Below are 18,797 nucleotides of genomic sequence, written 5' to 3' on the forward strand. Positions count from 1 at the left end.
ATCTCTACCATAAAGACTCGGAGTGAATAAGTATTAATAAGTATTAGTATTAATATGTACAGTAGATAGTGTATACACTATATCTTTGGTGTAAGCCCCATCCGGTGGTTCAGAGACAGACTCCAGCTTGAGCCGTCAGATCCTGCCGGCGGTAGAAGGCAGCGGTGAGGAGTCTCCCTGAAGAGGAACATTTACATCTTACTATATTATTAAAACTAACAGTTAAATAAACCGGACGAACTACAAACCAGACAACAGATGCAGGATACAGTGAAGAGGGTTTTTTAAATTACAAATGTTTGCTGTAAATCAACTTGTCTTGTAATGCTTGTGCAAACAGACCCTTGTAAAAGCTTGAGCATCGCCTCAAAATGTGTGTGTGCAGCTGAAAAGAGGGAAGTGGTGTGTGTTTCACCTGAACCAGGGCTGTCACCATATCAGATTTATCACTACATGATTATCATGGCCAAAATAACACACAATAACAATATATCACCATATCTATGGACATCTTGATAATAATAATAATAATGCTATCAGTCAAATTCATCTTTACTTTGTTTATTTTTGTGTTGTTTTTGAAAAAGAAGAATCACTCCATCACACACAAAAGGAACAATTACACTTAATGCGACCGGTCTGAAATAATGGCAACACTTTATCACAAGTATACAGTAACACAGCGCTTATAAATCATTTTAAACTATTAGTTTATAGTTAATGAATAGTATATAATAATATATAAGCTGTAGTTAATATATTAAGAGACTATATACAAATAGCAAATTCTTGGTTCACTGTCACTGTAATTAACCAAGTATTATTGTTTAATTAGCTCTTATGTAAAGAGTTAGATAATGCTTTGTTAACAACGTATTAACCATAAATAGTTCTCACTCTAGATTAGGTCACGGAGAATCAGAAAATGTCATTAAGTGCTTTAATACAGCCTTTATTGGACATTAATTACATTAATATTAAGAGTTCCTTAAAATGCTTACATTAAGCACACTCTCTCACACACACACAAACTCTCTCTCACACTCACACACACACACACACACACACTCTCTCTCTCTCTCTCTCTCTCTCTCTCACACACACACACACACACACAAACTCTCTCTCACACTCACACACACACACACTCTCTCTCTCTCTCTCTCTCTCTCTCTCTCTCTCTCTCTCTCTCTCTCACACACACCCACACACACACACACACACTAAGGCTGGATACGATATGTACTGCAATTTTTAAGAATTGCGTTTCTACAATGCGATTCGATATTGCAATGTATTTCTTCTTTTTTACACTAGACTATGGGTAAAAGTTAAATCATACTCTTATACAGACTGTACATGATGTATAAGATGAGTCATATTTACAAATTCAATTCATCACATCTTTCTGAGTTTTATTTCAGAAGCATCATACAGTGCTACATTCTCTTGATTAAATAATTCAATTACAAATACATGTTTTAACAGTCAGTTGTCGCCACCTAGTGGCCGAATAATGTAATCGATAAATGCGTTATTTTAGGCGCCAAGTTTCTATCAAAGGCTGATTTACTCTATTCTGATCGCTATCTTAGACATCGATGTTTATATTCGAACTTTAAACTTTTATCCCAATACTTCTATGATAATTTGAACTATTGTATCACAGAAATAATGATACTATTATGAGGTTTTAAGATCTTTTGTGAAGCTGTTTCATGACAACTCTCTCTGGGTCAGCGGCAGCGCCAACACAGATTTGAATGTTGCGATATGATTTTGTCAAAGGTTTAATAGACAAATTGAAAGATCGTGTGGGTGTTTGAATGGAGATCACAGTATTTTAAAGATGAATCGTGCAGCTCTACTGTCTTATCTCTCTCTCAGCATATGAGTAGCGCGAGGGCTTTTCAGTGCTTTGTCATCTTGTAAAGATTGTATTTACGAGTTGAACGCACATGAACGCCTCCACAATAGTCGCTTTTCCTCCGTCGGGCCGAACGGTTCTTATAATGGTAATGAATCCTCAGCCGTGCTGGTAGAATCCGTGAAGTAAAGTCGCCCGGATTGGTCACTTGTCTGTTTCCTGGCTGCCAGTTTCTCTGTAGCTGGTTAAGTATATTAAGTATATTAAGTAAAGTCACTCTTTGAGTGAACTAAACAAAGCAATAATAAAATTAAAAGCAATAGCTGATCATTCTCCATAACGCGATCGCTATTCACATCTCATATCATCAGTAAACCGCCGCGTTACCAAGGCAACGACTGACGCGTTTGCATTACATCCCAAAGAGCGGCTGCTGTCAAACCCACAGTGGAGAATGAAGCCGTAACCGCACCAGCTGACCCGGATCGGCACGGAATGGATCAGTTACAATGAGAACCGTTCGGCCCGACAGTGCAAAAGCGGCTAATGTCGTAAATACGAGTGGGAAGCTCTGGATTTTCTATAAACCCTTATCTTATCTTTTTGCCACATATAACAACAATCATTATCTATAAGCATAGCAATTATTATTCAACAAGAGACAATAAAGAACTAAATGAAAGTTTGAAAGTTTATTAAATTAACTAAAATTATACATTTATAACTATACAAATAATTACATACTGCATTCAGTACAACACCATTATTTGATCAGATCTTTGAAAATAAGCCGTCGTGCTAAATCGTGTTTAATAGACAGCATGACCAGACCATTTAGTCTTTCCTGAGACAGTGTTCACTACAACATTGACAGCAGGGGCGATTATAGGATTTTCATTTTAGGGGTGCTCAGCCCCCAATGAGGGTATGATTTAAAAATATTTAGTTTATGGTCTAATGCGCATTATTAACTAGTTTCATTCATTCATCCATTAACATGGATATGGCGGGGTTTTATAATCACTGAGGTACCGAATGCGAGGTATTTAGGGGGGTCCGGGGGCATGTTCCCCCGAGACAATTTAGATTTCTCTGATCTACATATGTGCATTTTAAGATGTTTTGAAGGCCAAAAAAATTTAATAACAACAGCTTTAAAACCATGTGCGGGCAGCTGTTTATTTTCCACACCTCATCAGCATCACACTCTTTTTCTCTTTGTTTTTCTCTTGCTCTGTCTTTTCCCCTCCTAAAGCTGAGCTTTGACTGATATAGGCTTTTCATTTTTGTCTGTCAGTGAAGAAAGTAAACATAGGGTCAACTGATAGGTTGATTCATGAAAACATTTTCTCAGACAAAGCTACCAGGAAAGCTAGATAACTAAGTCTATTAAATTCATTCACAATATGTACACATTCATTATTGATCTAGGCCTAATACATGGCCGTAGACAGGGCTTTATAATCAAAGAGGTCATAAATTTGAGGTTGTTATGGGGTTAAACATTTTTATTTCTCTGATATGTGCATTAAGACGTTTGAAGGCCAAAAAAGGATAAGAAATAGATTTAAAACCTGCTCTCTCCTCATCTCCATCACTGTCTTTTTCTCTCAGTCTCCTGATCTTGCCCTGTCTCTTCCCCTCCTAAAGCTGAACTTTTTTAATTTACTGAAGGCTACAAATTGTATTATATTAATTCTCAACATGTACACATGCATTATTAATCTTGTGCCTATGAAAACGGCTTTGTTAATGTTTCTTGTCCCCTCACAATGACATAATTACACGTTATATACACTGTAAAATGTAATTAGTTGACCTTACTTAAAAAAAGTATGCAAACTCGTTGCCTCAAAAAAATTAAAGGAGCATTTCACCCATGGGAACATTGATCTTTATTGAAAGTGGGTCATATATGTAGTCGAAATGTAAAATAAATTTTGAATTTGGTGCCTTCTTGACCGAGGAAAGAAAGAAAGTAACTTCAGGACGCATTTGTATGAAAGACAACAACTCCCACAATGCACCACATTGCACAGCTGCGCAAGCCACTCCCACTAATCCAGAACAGCATATGAATCACTCATCCGTCTATAAGGCTAGCTACCACCGGAGCTTGAAATTCATTTCACACAAAATGTCTAACGTTAGTTAGTTGGCGAACTCATTAGTGAATTACTCCTCATTTGTATTTCTTTCGAAGTGGTGAATTATTGCATGGTAACGTTACCGGGATGTTCAGTCAGATGCGGTGCGAAACTAGGATGGTTCACAACACAAACGTCCGTGTCCTCGTCTGATTCAGAGATTTCGTCCAGGAGAAATTGGCATCGTTTAAATTCTTTGCCGCAGACGGACTCTTATCTCTGTGTTCGTAGTTGCATAGTGAGATCACCGGCGCCACCAGTCCGCCCCCAGCTCGAGCCAGTCTGGGCTTCTCGTCCGCGACAGGCAGGTCTTCTGCCTCGGCTGCTCTTCGCTATGCGGCTTGTAAAGGTAGCCACAAACACCTGATTCAAGCATCAGACTTCCGAAATCCTCTTCTTCTACATCATACTGAGTAACGTTACCCTCCGCTATTGTCATATCTTCACATCTGTCTCCACAGTGCCTGTTAGCTTAGCTTCAAACAAGATGGAGGATATTGCTTTCAGTTTCAGAAAGTGAAGTCCCACCCACTGATCTGTAATAGGCCTGTAGCGTGAGCGGGTCCTGCCCCCTGGAATAATGAGGAGCTAGTGTTTGTAGTCTCTACACTTTTCAATGAAATGTGACTTCCTGCTTATTATGACGCAAAATGATGATTTTTACGTCATAATAAGCAGGAAGTAAAACACTTAAATCCTTATTTCTCCCATCTCAGGGAAAAATGAATGAAAAATCCACGTTTATTATAATATATGACTGGGTTTCTAACAATACAAAGCTTAATGCAAATGGGTGAAGTGTCCCTTTAAGCAAAGTGAGCTTAAGATTAGTGAGTTAGAAAAGCTTGTTTATTTTAAGTGTGCAGTAATAAATCAGTACTAGTACCACTAGCACATTTGTTTTATGTTCATGTAACTTAATAGCCATGATTAGTGTTAACTTAGTTTTTTCAATTTGTGTGGATTGCTTGATATCAATTTAACCCCACTTAGAATTACTAAATACCTACAACTTAACACTTTTAGTTCTGCTCACTCATTTTTCAAGTTCACTTAAATTAAAGAAACCAATTTCTGAGTTAGGTTTACTTTATTAATTATAGCACTGTCCTTGTACAGCATAATATTTAGAATTTCTTAAAAGTTTCCATTATACAAAAAATATTTTTTTTCTGTATAATTTAGGTTTTAGACACATTGACATCAAGAATCAGCCTGTGAATCTCAACAATGGTGACGACAATTATAAAGCATGTTTCAGGTTTCAGGTTTTCTTTATTTGTACCCGTAGGTATATTTGGTTTGCAGTGTCAGAGTGTCATCCATACATTTAGACAAAACACAAACAATAAAAACATTTGACTATACAAAAGATTAAAAAACTGGTGTCACAAAAAAAAGCATAGCTTAAAACTAGCATAGCTTCTGTGTCATCTATATATTTTGTTCCTCTGATTAATGGCTGCTGGAACAAAGCTATTTTTATACCGCTTATTTCTGCTCTTTGGAACTCTATACCTTCGTCTGGATGGAAGAAGTTGAAATTCACTATGCAAAGGATGGGCATCATCGTTTAAAATTGAGCCAGTTATCTGCTGTAACTGTCTGGTATACAGGGACACTGGGCTTAACTGAGACACTCCAATCAACTTACTAGACCATTTAACAATTTGGTTTAGGGAATTTCTGTTTTTTAAGGATAGATTCCCAAACCATGACACCATACAAAAAGATAAAACTGATTCCATGAAAGCTCGATAAAATAGGACCATGATGGTTTTGTCAACGTTAAAGTAAGATAATTTCCTCAGACAAAACAGACGCTGGTGCCCCTTTTTGCACACAGCTTCACAATTTGCCCCAAAATTTAATTTTGAGTCGATAATTGTCCCGAGATATTTGTAGGTTTGTGTACATTCAACTGTTTGACCTTTGATGAATGTTACTTCATGTGTATGATTATGTTTTCTAAAATCAATGATCATTTCTTTTGTCTTTATTATGTTTAACTGAAGGTAGGACTCCTCACACCACGTGACAAAGTCATCAGTTATCGGGCCGTGACAGGTCTCATTGTCCTGAAGCCTACTGACAATTACAGAATCATCTGCATATTTTATGATGGTCCTATTTTCATAACTACTCTGACACATGTTTGTGTAGAGGATAAACAAGAGGGGCGAAAGTACACATCCTTGAGGGGAGCCCGTTGAGGAGGAGACTGGATCTGACAGCGTTCCATTTACCTTAACTCGTTGTGTCCTATCAGTTAAAAAATCTAAAATCCACCCCACAAGATTTTTACTCAAATCGAACTGTTCTGCTAGCCGACTGATTAAAATATGTGGTTGAATTGTATTAAAAGCAGACGAAAAATCAACAAACAAGAGTTTAGCGTGAGACCCAGTTCCTTCCAGGTGTTTAACAATTAGATTCAGCAAGGTAACTGTGGCATCTTCTACTCCTCTGTGTTTCCTATAAGCAAACTGCATTGGGTCCAGTGCATGCTCCGTTTTCCATAGTATATCTGACCTAACCAATTTTTCTAAGATTTTCATTAAAATCGACGTGAGAGCAATCGGTCTAAAATCATTATGGGTTTTAGGGCAACTTGATTTAGGAACAGGAACTACCACCGCATCCTTCCAAACCTTGGGTACATGCTGTGTCTGTAAAGATTTATTAAAAATAAAATGGAAAATAGGACTCAGTTCTTTTGCACAAAATTTAAGTAAACGACCACATATTTTGTCAGGTCCGTGACTCTTAGTTACTTTTACTGAGCGAAATGCTTTTTCCACACTTTTTTGGTCTATTTCTGAGTACTGGTTATCTTCAAATTTATTTCTCAGATCCTGAATTTCATTTTTAAAATCAAGCGTATCAAAACGGTTAAAAAATTGGTTAAGCGAATTTGCAAGCTCAGTATCAGAGTTAAAACCATCAAGGGTTACCTGGCTGCTGTTCTTTGGATTCCGGAGGCCTGTTATCGTTTTCATGCTAGACCAGGCTGAGCCAAGATTATTTGCAGCCATCTTATTTTCTAATTCAGATTTATAGATATGTTTTGCTTTTAATATTTCTATTTTCAGCTCCTTACTAGCTGTATGCATGTCTAAGACTACTCCCTGTTTAAACGCGAGTTTCTTTTTCTGTATGCTGGATTTAACAGATTTGGTTACCCATGGCTTATTATTAGGATAAATTTTAACTAGCTTACAGGGAATGATCATATCCCTACAGAAGGCTACATATGAGCATGTTACATCAGCAAGTCTGTCCAAATCATCACCACAAGTCTGTTTAAACATGTCCCAATTTGTACAGTCATAGCATTCCTGCAAGCATAGCACAGATTTATCATTCCAGTCCATAATGGCCTTTGTTTGTGCTTTCTCTCTTTTTAAAACAGTTTTATAAATAGGAAGTAAGTGGACACAGTTATGGTCAGCAGAGCCTAGTGGTGGCAGTGGGAGTGATTTATAGGCGTCTTTGACCGACCCATAACATAGATCTAAAATCTTATCCTGCCTTGTTGGACAGGAGACATATTGTTGGAAGTTTATGAGTGACTGTTTAAGGGAGACATGATTAAAATCCCCCAATATGAAGTTTGGTGCATCCGGTGAAATCGATTGTAGTTTTTGTACTACATCGAAAATGGTGCTAGAGGCAGAAACAGCATTTGCCTTCGGGTGAATGTACACTATTGTTATGAAAAGTTGTGGAAACTCACGGGGCAGGTAGAAAGGCCGCAGTGATACCGACATGAGTTCGACATTTGGCGTACAAATGCGTTCTCTGACAGTCACAGAGCAACAATAGCGTTTGTTTAGGTATAGACATACCCCACCTCCTTGAGTTTTCTTCGTCACTTCAGCCTTCCGATCCAGACGGAGTGGCGCTCCAAATCCCTCGATGATCAAGTCGTTATCCTGGTCGTGTTCAGTGAACCATGTTTCAGTAAAAGCCATGATGCAGCAGTCTCTGAAATCCTTCTGGAAACGAACGTTTCCCTGAAGCTCGTCCGTTTTGTTTCTCAGAGACTGAACATTCCCCATAATAATTGAGGGCAGGGGTATCCGAGTGAGTCGCTGTTTCCTCACGCGTAGTTTAACACCACTTCGTTTACCCCTCTTCCTCCTCTTCTTATCTCTCGTTATACCATGAAAGTCTGGTGACTGTAGCATGCTGTCTGTCGCACGAGCAAGACTCGGACAATTCAGTTGCAGCAGTGCATCTCTTGTGTACTGTATCCTTGCACCATTGACGTTGCATACAAACAGTAGATAAAACAAGATCCACAGGGCGATTAGGTAAATAAAATCCATTTTTGTATTAGGAGCACAGGAAGCAGTCCATAAAAACAGCTCTCTCGGAACACATACAAATAAATAAAACGAAAAACACTTAAAAAACAAGTAACACGAGGATGCCAAACTCTCACTGCCGGTCGCCGCGTGCGCATGCACCCTCGAGGTTGCAGTGCATTCTGGGTGCAGTGCATTCTGTACAGAATGTTGATGTGCATTCTGGGTGCAACCAATCAAAACTCATTAATGGCTCCCATCATGCATTGCTGCATGAATAAATAATGAGCTTATAATCAGGGGGTGATCTGTTTGTCACCATTGTTGAGATTCATACGCTAATTCTTGATGTCTGTGTGTGCCTACATAAAGTTTTTTTTATTATTATTTATTTGGATTTCATTGAAATGGCTAAAAATATTATGCTGTACCAGGACAGTGCTGATTTCTCTGATCTACATACAGTGGCGGAACTAGAGTTTTATACATGGGGTGGCCAGGGGGTGGGCACTGCCACTTTCGGGGGTACACAGTACACACACACACACACACACACACACACACACACACATACATACACAGTGGAAAAGCTTATGGAAGGAATTGGGTCACTCTGTTTGTGTCTATAAGTGTTGAACATCCAAAATATTTGCAGAAAACAAAGCTGAAGTACCAAGGAGATAAGATACCGTAGCATGGGTCTGTTATGAACTGCTGCGTTTATTTACCAAAAAAAAAACCACCCTCACATTTACAAAAAAAATGTTTTTTTTAATTAGATATAGCAGAAACATGTAAACAATTTTATTGCCCATCAATATAAAATCTTATCCTAGGAAGATTTAATACAACATAATTCTTTCTTTATAATAATTTATAATTATTCTTTCTAATTATAATTATTTAATTTATAATTATTTTTTGTGTTCATTTTTGGGTGAACTATCCTTTTAATCTGGCAAAATCATCTCAACTTAAATTCCTGAATTGGGTATGTGATTGACTGCCTGTGTCTGGTAGATGCTCTGAGCTGTTGCTGGTCCTGAAGTCTGATCACACTGACTCTGACTAACCAGTGGTGATGCAAGGGCTGGGGTCTGTTTGCACCTGATCTGCCTGTTAGTCCAGTCATTTTAAGCCAAAATGGGGGTCAACCTTGAACAAATTGCAACAGAATCAAACTCAACTGATTTTGTATCCTCAATATGTCCTAAGTAAGGAAAAACAAGTCCCTAAGAATCCCATTAGGGGAAAGTTTCGAAAAAGACCCAAATATAGCCTATTCATACACCTATTCATTCTTTTACTCACATGAATAGGGTAAAAAATGTAACCTTTAGATATCAACATGAAAATTACGGAGTTGATTACTTATATCAAGACAAACAAATAATGTATGACAAGTTTTTTAAAATTGTTTGTTAACATGGACAAACGGTGCATTATCTAATTACAGATGTGCTATTTTGCATAAATACCACAACAGGTCTAAACATTGGGTATAGCCAGGTGAAATGTCTTGTTGAATCTTGTTGACAAATAACAGTAAAATACTTAAGGTCTGAATGGAACCCATTTTGGCTACCCATGAGCATTAATACATAGAGGCAGGAAGAAGTACTTTAGAAACCAGCCTTTATTAATTTTTAAGAGATTGGGTTTGGGGCTGGGTCCATGGGACTGTTTCTGGGGGACGAGTCTGAGGGAAGAACAGGAGACAATGTTAAGGAGAATGCAGAAGACAAAAGGTAGGTAAAATAAAAAGTGAATCCCCAGAAACAGTTTTCAAAACTTTCCCCTAATGGGATTCTTCTGGACTTTTTTTCCTTACTCAGGACATATTGAGGATACAAAATTATTTGAGTTTGCTTCTGTTGCAATTTGTTCAACCTTTTTTTTTTCATAAAAATGACTGGACTATGTTTGTGCTTATTTAAAAAGAACTCTGATAGCCTATCTCTCCCTTTCTTTTCATGTTTAATTGACCCTGTTCAAAAATATGACTAATTTAAAATATGATTCCAAATTCCAATCATCTTCATATTCTCTTCATCATCCAATTACCAACATTTTTATCTTAACTATTCTCGCCAGTATAAAAAAATGGTGTTTTTGGTAATTTTCACAATTTCATGGCACCCCAGAATATTTTGTTGTATGAATATCTCAACATACCAAAAGAAAGAACAGACCCTATGCTTTTAAACAACAAAAAAATCTGTTTTATTCTAGCTTCGTGCATCTTTTTTATCAACACTTGAATGTTGGCAGTTGTTTCATAAAAAGCAACATGAGCAAAAAGCTGAGAAAATTGCATTTTTATCAAAGACTAACGTTACATCTAGATCAGATTTAATGATGATCAAAACACAATAGATCGAGTCCATCAACACCCTACACCCATAAAGCTTCACAGTCAGTGATCGCATTATGAAATATCGCTTGTTTCTGCTCTTCTTTGCATGCGTTTTGATCTCCTATCCTCGCATTGGCTTGAACATTTGTATACTGTAACGTACACACGGCAAGGTAGCCTACTGTATGCGTGTATTAGGCCTAATGTATTCGGAGCAAACCACCCTGATGCTAAACCTTGAAAACTTACTTCAAATATGATGTTTTCTTATCCGGGAAGTTCGGTATCTTTCAACCATCTCTTGTCCTCTGTCTGCTCGTTCGTTTGAAAACTGCGCGCGCGACGCTCTGCCGGCGAACGTAATTTTTTATTTTATTTTCAAATCAGCATCAGCAACTGCCAGTAGCAAATAAAATTTTGGGGTGGCACCCGGGGTGGCCAATCGCCAAACCCCGGACCCCCCTCTGGCTCCGCCACTGTCTACATATGTGCATTTTAAGATGTTTTGAAGGCCAAAAACATTGAATAACAACAGCTTTAAAACCATGTGCGGGCAGCTGTTTATTTTCCTCACCTCATCAGCATCACACTCTTTTTCTCTTTGTTTTTCTCTTGCTCTGTCTTTTCCCCTCCTAAAGCTGAGCTTTGACTGATATAGACTTTTCATTTTTGTCTGTCAGTGAAGAAAGTAAACATAGGGTCAACTGATAGGTTGATTCATGAATCATTTTCTCAGACAAAGCTACCAGGAAAGCTAGATAACTAAGTTTATTAAATTCATTCACAATATGTACACATTCATTATTGATCTAGGCCTAATACATGGCCGTAGACAGGGCTTTATAATCAAAGAGGTCATAAATTTGAGGTTGTTATGGGGTTAAACATTTTTATTTCTCTGATATGTGCATTTCAAGACGTTTGAAGGCCAAAAAAGGATAAGAAATAGATTTAAAACCTGCTCTCTCCTCATCTCCATCACTCTGTCTTTTTCTCTCAGTCTCCTGATCTTGCCCTGTCTCTTCCCCTCCTAAAGCTGAACTTTTTTAATTTACTGAAGGCTACAAATTGTATTATATTAATTCTCAACATGTACACATGCATTATTAATCTTGTGCCTATGAAAACGGCTTTGTTAATGTTTCTTGTCCCCTCACAATGACATAATTACACGTTATAGGCCTATTTTCAGCTCAAAATGGCGAAATTAGACAAAAGTTTATTAGTTTTCTAATTATTTTTGTCATTCGTTTAACATTTATGACCTAAAAAACTGTCAAATATAAAATGTTTAGTTTAGCTACTTACATCTTCTTAACTCGCACTTGACCATAAACTGAAGCGTCAGTCGTGCTGCTAAAATTCGCGCTCAGCAGCTTCTGTGAACATAAAGCCCGCCTACTTTGATTTGATTGGTCATCTCAAATATTCTGACATTGACGAGAAGTGAAAGACCAATGAGGCTCAGATGAACAAACACACACACACGCGCGCCTCTGTTTCTGACCTGCGCTCTGCTTGGTGCTGCTGCGGATTGAAGATGAAGAACATTATTTAACCTTGTCAAAGACAAAAAATTAAAATAAAATTTTTTTTTAGAATAACAACATTTCTTACTCCAAGTTTTAGGGGCTAGCCTCGCCCATGATTGACAGGATCATTGAATCAGTGATTTGAACTCGGTAAACCAAATCAGTTCTGTTCATGACTGAATCATCTAGACTGGTTTATTAACGGGTTTCTCCTATTCACTGCAATGAACCGACTCAAATGATTCATTCACGAATCGCACATCATTACAAATGTACACCTATGACTAGAACGAAATCGTGAATTTTGATCGATTCCTCACAGAAATTGGCTCCAAGGTTTCAGAAAGCCTAAATATATACATCACTGGACTAGTTTTATTGTCGCTTGGTGATTTCCGCATAAATTCGTTCCGCACTGTGTCGTTTCTGAATAACCCGCGAACGAACACACACACTTGGCACACACTATAATGAATACCCGTTCTTTATAGCGTGCTTCCTAAAAGATTATTTTACGAAGTAAATGCCAAAATCATCCAGGAAATTATGGAGTTCTGCTGGACCTTTAGAATCGTCCCAATCCTCCCCTGCTAACACACACACACACACACACACACACACACACACACACACAAATGTTTCTCAAAATGCTTACAAATACATTAATCACACACACATACACACACACACACAATGCTCCTTAAAATGTTTACAAATACATTAAGCACACACACACACACACATTCACACGTTCCTCAAAATGCTTACAAATACATTAATCACACACACATACACACACACACACACACACACACACACACAATGCTCCTTAAAATGTTTACAAATACATTAAGCACACACACACACACACATTCACACGTTCCTTAAAATGTTTACAAATACATTAAGCACACACACACACACATTCACACACACGCACGTTCCTTAAAATGTTTACAAATACATTAAGCACACACACACACACACACACATTCACATGTTCCTTAAAATGTTTACAAATACATTAAGCACACACACACACACACACACACACACGCACGTTCCTTAAAATGTTTACAAATACATTAAGCATTAAATCACATTCACACACACGTTGGGTTTCCATGTTTTATGGGGATTTTCCGTAGAAATAATGATTTTTATACTGTACAAACTGTATATTGAGTCCCCTAATCCTAACTGTTTTAATTTAACAACTTGTTTCTAATGAATATTTGTATATATTTCATATTGACAGCATTATGTTATTTATTTTTTAAGTGTCGTGTTTATCTCTGGATATAGGCTTAATGTGTGTCATTGTTCTCTACAGGTTGAGTGATTGTGGTGTCACAGATGAAGGTTGTGCTGCTCTGGCTTCAGCTCTGAGATCAAACCCCTCACACCTGAGAACACTGAATCTGTCTAAGAATAAACTAGGAGACTCAGGAGTGAAGCTGTTTTCTGCTGTACTGGCGAATCCTCACTGTAAACTGGAGATACTGTGGTAAGATCATCTCTACCATAAAGACTCGGAGTGAATAAGTATTAATAAGTATTAGTATTAATATGTACAGTAGATAGTGTATACACTATATCTTTGGTGTAAGCCCCATCCGGTGGTTCAGCGACAGACTCCAGCTTGAGCCGTCAGATCCTGCCGGCGGTAGAAGGCAGCGGTGAGGAGTCTCCCTGAAGAGGAACATTTACATCTTACTATATTATTAAAACTAACAGTTAAATAAACCGGACGAACTACAAACCAGACAACAGATGCAGGATACAGTGAAGAGGGTTTTTTAAATTACAAATGTTTGCTGTAAATCAACTTGCCTTGTAATGCTTGTGCAAACAGACCCTTGTAAAAGCTTGAGCATCGCCTCAAAATGTGTGTGTGCAGCTGAAAAGAGGGAAGTGGTGTGTGTTTCACCTGAACCAGGGCTGTCACCATATCAGATTTATCACTACATGATTATCATGGCCAAAATAACACACAATAACAATATATCACCATATCTATGGACATCTTGAAAATAATAATAATAATGCTATCAGTCAAATTCATCTTTACTTTGTTTATTTTGTGTTGTTTTTGAAAAAGAAGAATCACTCCATCACACACAAAAGGAACAATTACACTTAATGCGACCGGTCTGAAATAATGGCAACACTTTATCACAAGTATACAGTAACACAGCGATTATAAATCATTTTAAACTATTAGTTTATAGTTAATGAATAGTATATAATAATATATAAGCTGTAGTTAATATATTAAGAGACTATATACAAATAGCAAATTCTTGGTTCACTGTCACTGTAATTAACCAAGTATTATTGTTTAATTAGCTCTTATGTAAAGAGTTAGATAATGCTTTGTTAACAACGTATTAACCATAAATAGTTCTCACTCTAGATTAGGTCACGGAGAATCAGAAAATGTCATTAAGTGCTTTAATACAGCCTTTATTGGACATTAATTACATTAATATTAAGAGTTCCTTAAAATGCTTACATTAAGCACACTCTCACACACACACAAACTCTCTCTCACACTCACACACACACTCTCTCTCTCTCTCTCTCTCTCTCTCTCACTCACTCACTCACACACACACACACACACACACACACACACTAGGGCTGGATACGATATGTACTGCAATTTTTAAGAATTGCGTTTCTACAATGCGATTCGATATTGCAATGTATTTCTTCTTTTTTACACTAGACTATGGGTAAAAGTTAAATCATACTCTTATACAGACTGTACATGATGTATAAGATGAGTCATATTTACAAATTCAATTCATCACATCTTTCTGAGTTTTATTTCAGAAGCATCATACAGTGCTACATTCTCTTGATTAAATAATTCAATTACAAATACATGTTTTAACAGTCAGTTGTCGCCACCTAGTGGCGGAATAATGTAATCGATAAATGCGTTATTTTAGGCGCCAAGTTTCTATCAAAGGCTGATTTACTCTATTTTGATCGCTATCTTAGACATCGATGTTTATATTCGAGCTTTAAACTTTTATCCCAGTACTTCTATGATAATTTGAACTATTGTATCACAGAAATAATGATACTATTATGAGGTTTTAAAGATCTTTTGTGAAGCTGTTTCATGACAACTCTCTCTGGGTCAGCGGCAGCGCCAACACAGATTTGAATGTTTCGATATGATTTTGTCAAAGGTTTAATAGACAAATTGAAAGATCGTGTGGGTGTTTGAATGGAGATCACAGTATTTTAAAGATGAATCGTGCAGCTCTACTGTCTTATCTCTCTCTCAGCATATGAGTAGCGCGAGGGCTTTTCAGTGCTTTCAGTCTCACGTCTCTTCCGCGCGTCCACTTGAAAGGGATATTACGTCACTCAACACTCATATGGTGCATTCATGTCATCTTGTAAAGATTGTATTTACGAGTTGAACGCACATGAACGCCTCCACAATAGTCGCTTTTCCTCCGTCGGGCCGAACGGTTCTTATAATGGTAATGAATCCTCAGCCGAACCGTGCTGGTAGAATCCGTGAAGTAAAGTCGCCAGGATTGGTCACTTGTCTGTTGCCTGGCTGCCAGTTTCTCTGTAGCTGGTTAAGTATATTAAGTATATTAAGTAAAGTCACTCTTTGAGTGAACTAAACAAAGCAATAATCAAATTAAAAGCAATAGCTGATCATTCTCCATAACGCGATCGCTATTCACATCTCATATCATCAGTAAACCGCCGCGTTACCAAGGCAACGACTGACGCGTTTGCATTACATTCTAAAGAGCGGCTGCTGTCAAACCCACAGTGGAGAATGAAGCCGTAACCGCACCAGCTGACCCGGATCGGCACGGAATGGATCAGTTACAATTAGAACCGTTCGGCCCGACAGTGCAAAAGCGTCTAATGTCGTAAATACGAGTGGGAAGCTCTGGATTTTCTATAAACCCTTATCTTATCTTTTTGCCACATATAACAACAATCATTATCTATAAGCATAGCAATTATTATTCAACAAGAGACAATAAAGAACTAAATGAAAGTTTGAAAGTTTATTGAATTAACTAAAATTATACATTTATAACTATACAAATAATTACATACTGCATTCAGTACAACACCATTATTTGATCAGATCTTTGAAAATAAGCCGTCGTGCTAAATCGTGTTTAATAGACAGCATGACCAGACCATTTAGTCTTTCCTGAGACAGTGTTCACTACAACATTGACAGGATCATTGAATCAGTGATTTGAACTCGGTAAACCAAATCAGTTCTGTTCATGACTGAATCATCTAGACTGGTTTATTAACGGGTTTCTCCTATTCACTGCAATGAACCGACTCAAATGATTCATTCACGAATCGCACATCATTACAAATGTACACCTATGACTAGAACGAAATCGTGAATTTTGATCGATTCCTCACAGAAATTGGCTCCAAGGCTTCAGAAAGCCTAAATATATACATCACTGGACTAGTTTTAGTGTCGCTTGGTGATTTTCCGTTTCCGCACCGTGTCGTTTCTGAATAACCCGCGAACGAACACACACACTTGGCACACACTATAATGAATACCCGTTCTTTATAGCGTGCTTCCTAAAAGATTATTTTAAGTAAATGCCAAAATCATCCAGGAAATTATGGAGTTCTGCTGGACCTTTACAATCGTCCCAATCCTCCCCTGCTAACACACACACACACACACACACACACACACACACACACACACACACACACACGTTCCTTAAAATGCTTACAAATACATTAATCACACACACACACATATACACACACACACACACACACACACACACAATGTCCCTTAAAATGCTTACAAATACATTAAGCATTAAAGCACATTCACACACACGTTGGGTTTCCATGTTTTATGGGGATTTTCCATAGAAATAATGATTTTTATACTGTACAAACTGTATATTGAATCCCCTAATCCTAACTGTTTTAATTTAACAACTTGTTTCTAATGAATATTTGTATATATTTCATATTGACAGCATTATGTTATTTATTTTTTAAGTGTCGTGTTTATCTCTGGATATAGGCTTAATGTGTGTCATTGTTCTCTACAGGTTGGAGGATTGTGGTGTCACAGATGAAGGTTGTGCTGCTCTGGCTTCAGCTCTGAGATCAAACCCCTCACACCTGAGAGAACTGGATCTGTCTGAGAATAAACTAGGAGACTCAGGAGTGAAGCTGTTAAAGGATCTGAAGGATGATCCACATTATAAACTGGAGACACTATTGTAAGAATAGTTTTTAACAATTTTCATCATCATATTTTCATTTAAAGTTCAAATGGCTGATTTACTCACTAGAAATATAAGTAAATTGGACCAGGTTCAGTAACACCACGTGTGTGTGTGAATATTGTGTCTGAGATCATCAGAGTCTTAAATTCAGCTTCAGTTTCTGTAGGTCTCTGAACTCTAAACTGTGTTTAATATGAGTTTAATTCTGCTCATACTGTTGTGACTGATTGTGAAAATAATATTAATGTTATTTTCAGCTTTTCCCCTTTAACTGTCTCTATAGGCATCTTTACACAGCCGAGTTAAGGCTGCTCTACAGCGGCTCTGTGTCTGCTCAAAGTTCTGTGTAAAGACACAATGCCGCATAAAAGCAAACTTAAAGTATGACGTGTCTGACCCACCTCAGCTCCTAGTATCAGAGATGACTCTGGTATTGTTTTGGTTCAGTGTAAATGAACGTGACCTTGTGCCGCTATAAACTACGTTATTGTCATGACAACCAAACGCGCGGCGCGAGAATCAAGAAGCGGAAGACTAAACATATAGGCCTAGCTCCATATTGTTTTAGCCAAATAAAAAAATGTCAGCCAACAAGGGACAATAAAGTAAAAGTGTCCTGTACTCACATCGTGAAGCAAACCACCAAAATAACAGAGTCGTGGACGTGTGTAATCAATTGGCTTTCGCCGTTTGTAATCTTCCTTTGAAGAGACTGGCAGATCAACGCGCCGCTACATTTCTCTCAGATACGCTAAATGCTTATTCGGCGTCACTGTGTTTTATTATATTCCAAAAATCATCTTCTTGAGGACGATATTTCACCCACACACGCCCTGCCTGAAACGCTAACGACAGCAGAATTGTTCTTTCTGGCTCTTTGAAAAAAAGAAAAAAAAATCCTATGGTGATCGACCCAGTGTAATAATTCAGAATTTCTTTGTATCATTTGTTCCTTCTGGAACAATTTTATTAAGAAATAGAAAATAGCTATCAGTACCACAGAGTTATGACAAACATCAGAGCGTGAGATAGCTAACGTATATCACGCAGAGGAAATCAAAACTCGAGATAAATAAAAATACAGAATTTTAATTTCTTTGTCTATTTAATTACTTTTAAATTCATTTTATAACACTTTGTTAAAACTGTAGTTTTAAAATAGTAATGTTCAAAGTATTATTTCCCACGATTTTAATTCCTGTGTAAATGCATTTATGTTCTCCACGTCAGAGAAGCAATAAACATTCTGTGTAAATGCACATTTTGTGATTTTATGCCGCTTCAGATTTGGTTTCTGTGTAAAGACGCC

At 37.5% G+C, this 18,797-nt stretch overlaps 1 protein-coding gene and 1 long non-coding RNA gene across 4 annotated transcripts in view; one reads left to right on the forward strand and one right to left on the reverse strand.

The window, feature by feature from the left end:
• On the reverse strand, window positions 1–12,245 carry LOC311084003. The gene is made up of 3 exons (XR_014606405.1): window positions 11,158–12,245; window positions 1,201–8,779; window positions 1–1,161 (listed from the first exon to the last, which is right to left on the reverse strand). It is a non-coding gene; the product is annotated as an uncharacterized lncRNA (long non-coding RNA).
• LOC311083995 (protein NLRC3-like) overlaps window positions 1–18,797 on the forward strand; it is a 441,701-nt gene that overhangs the window by 193,388 nt on the left and 229,516 nt on the right. The window contains exons 11-12 of one of the 3 annotated variants that reach the window (XM_084115782.1): window positions 13,546–13,719; window positions 17,309–17,482. The exons of the other annotated variants lie outside the window; for them this stretch is intronic. Of the exons in view, the coding sequence (XP_083971908.1) occupies window positions 13,546–13,719; window positions 17,309–17,482 (348 nt within the window). The remainder of the gene's footprint in view (window positions 1–13,545; window positions 13,720–17,308; window positions 17,483–18,797) is intronic. 3 annotated transcript variants of the gene reach the window in all.

Source organism: Abramis brama, assembly GCF_963993115.1.
Source record: "Abramis brama genome assembly, chromosome: 5".
NCBI classification, from domain to species: domain Eukaryota; kingdom Metazoa; phylum Chordata; class Actinopteri; order Cypriniformes; family Leuciscidae; genus Abramis; species Abramis brama.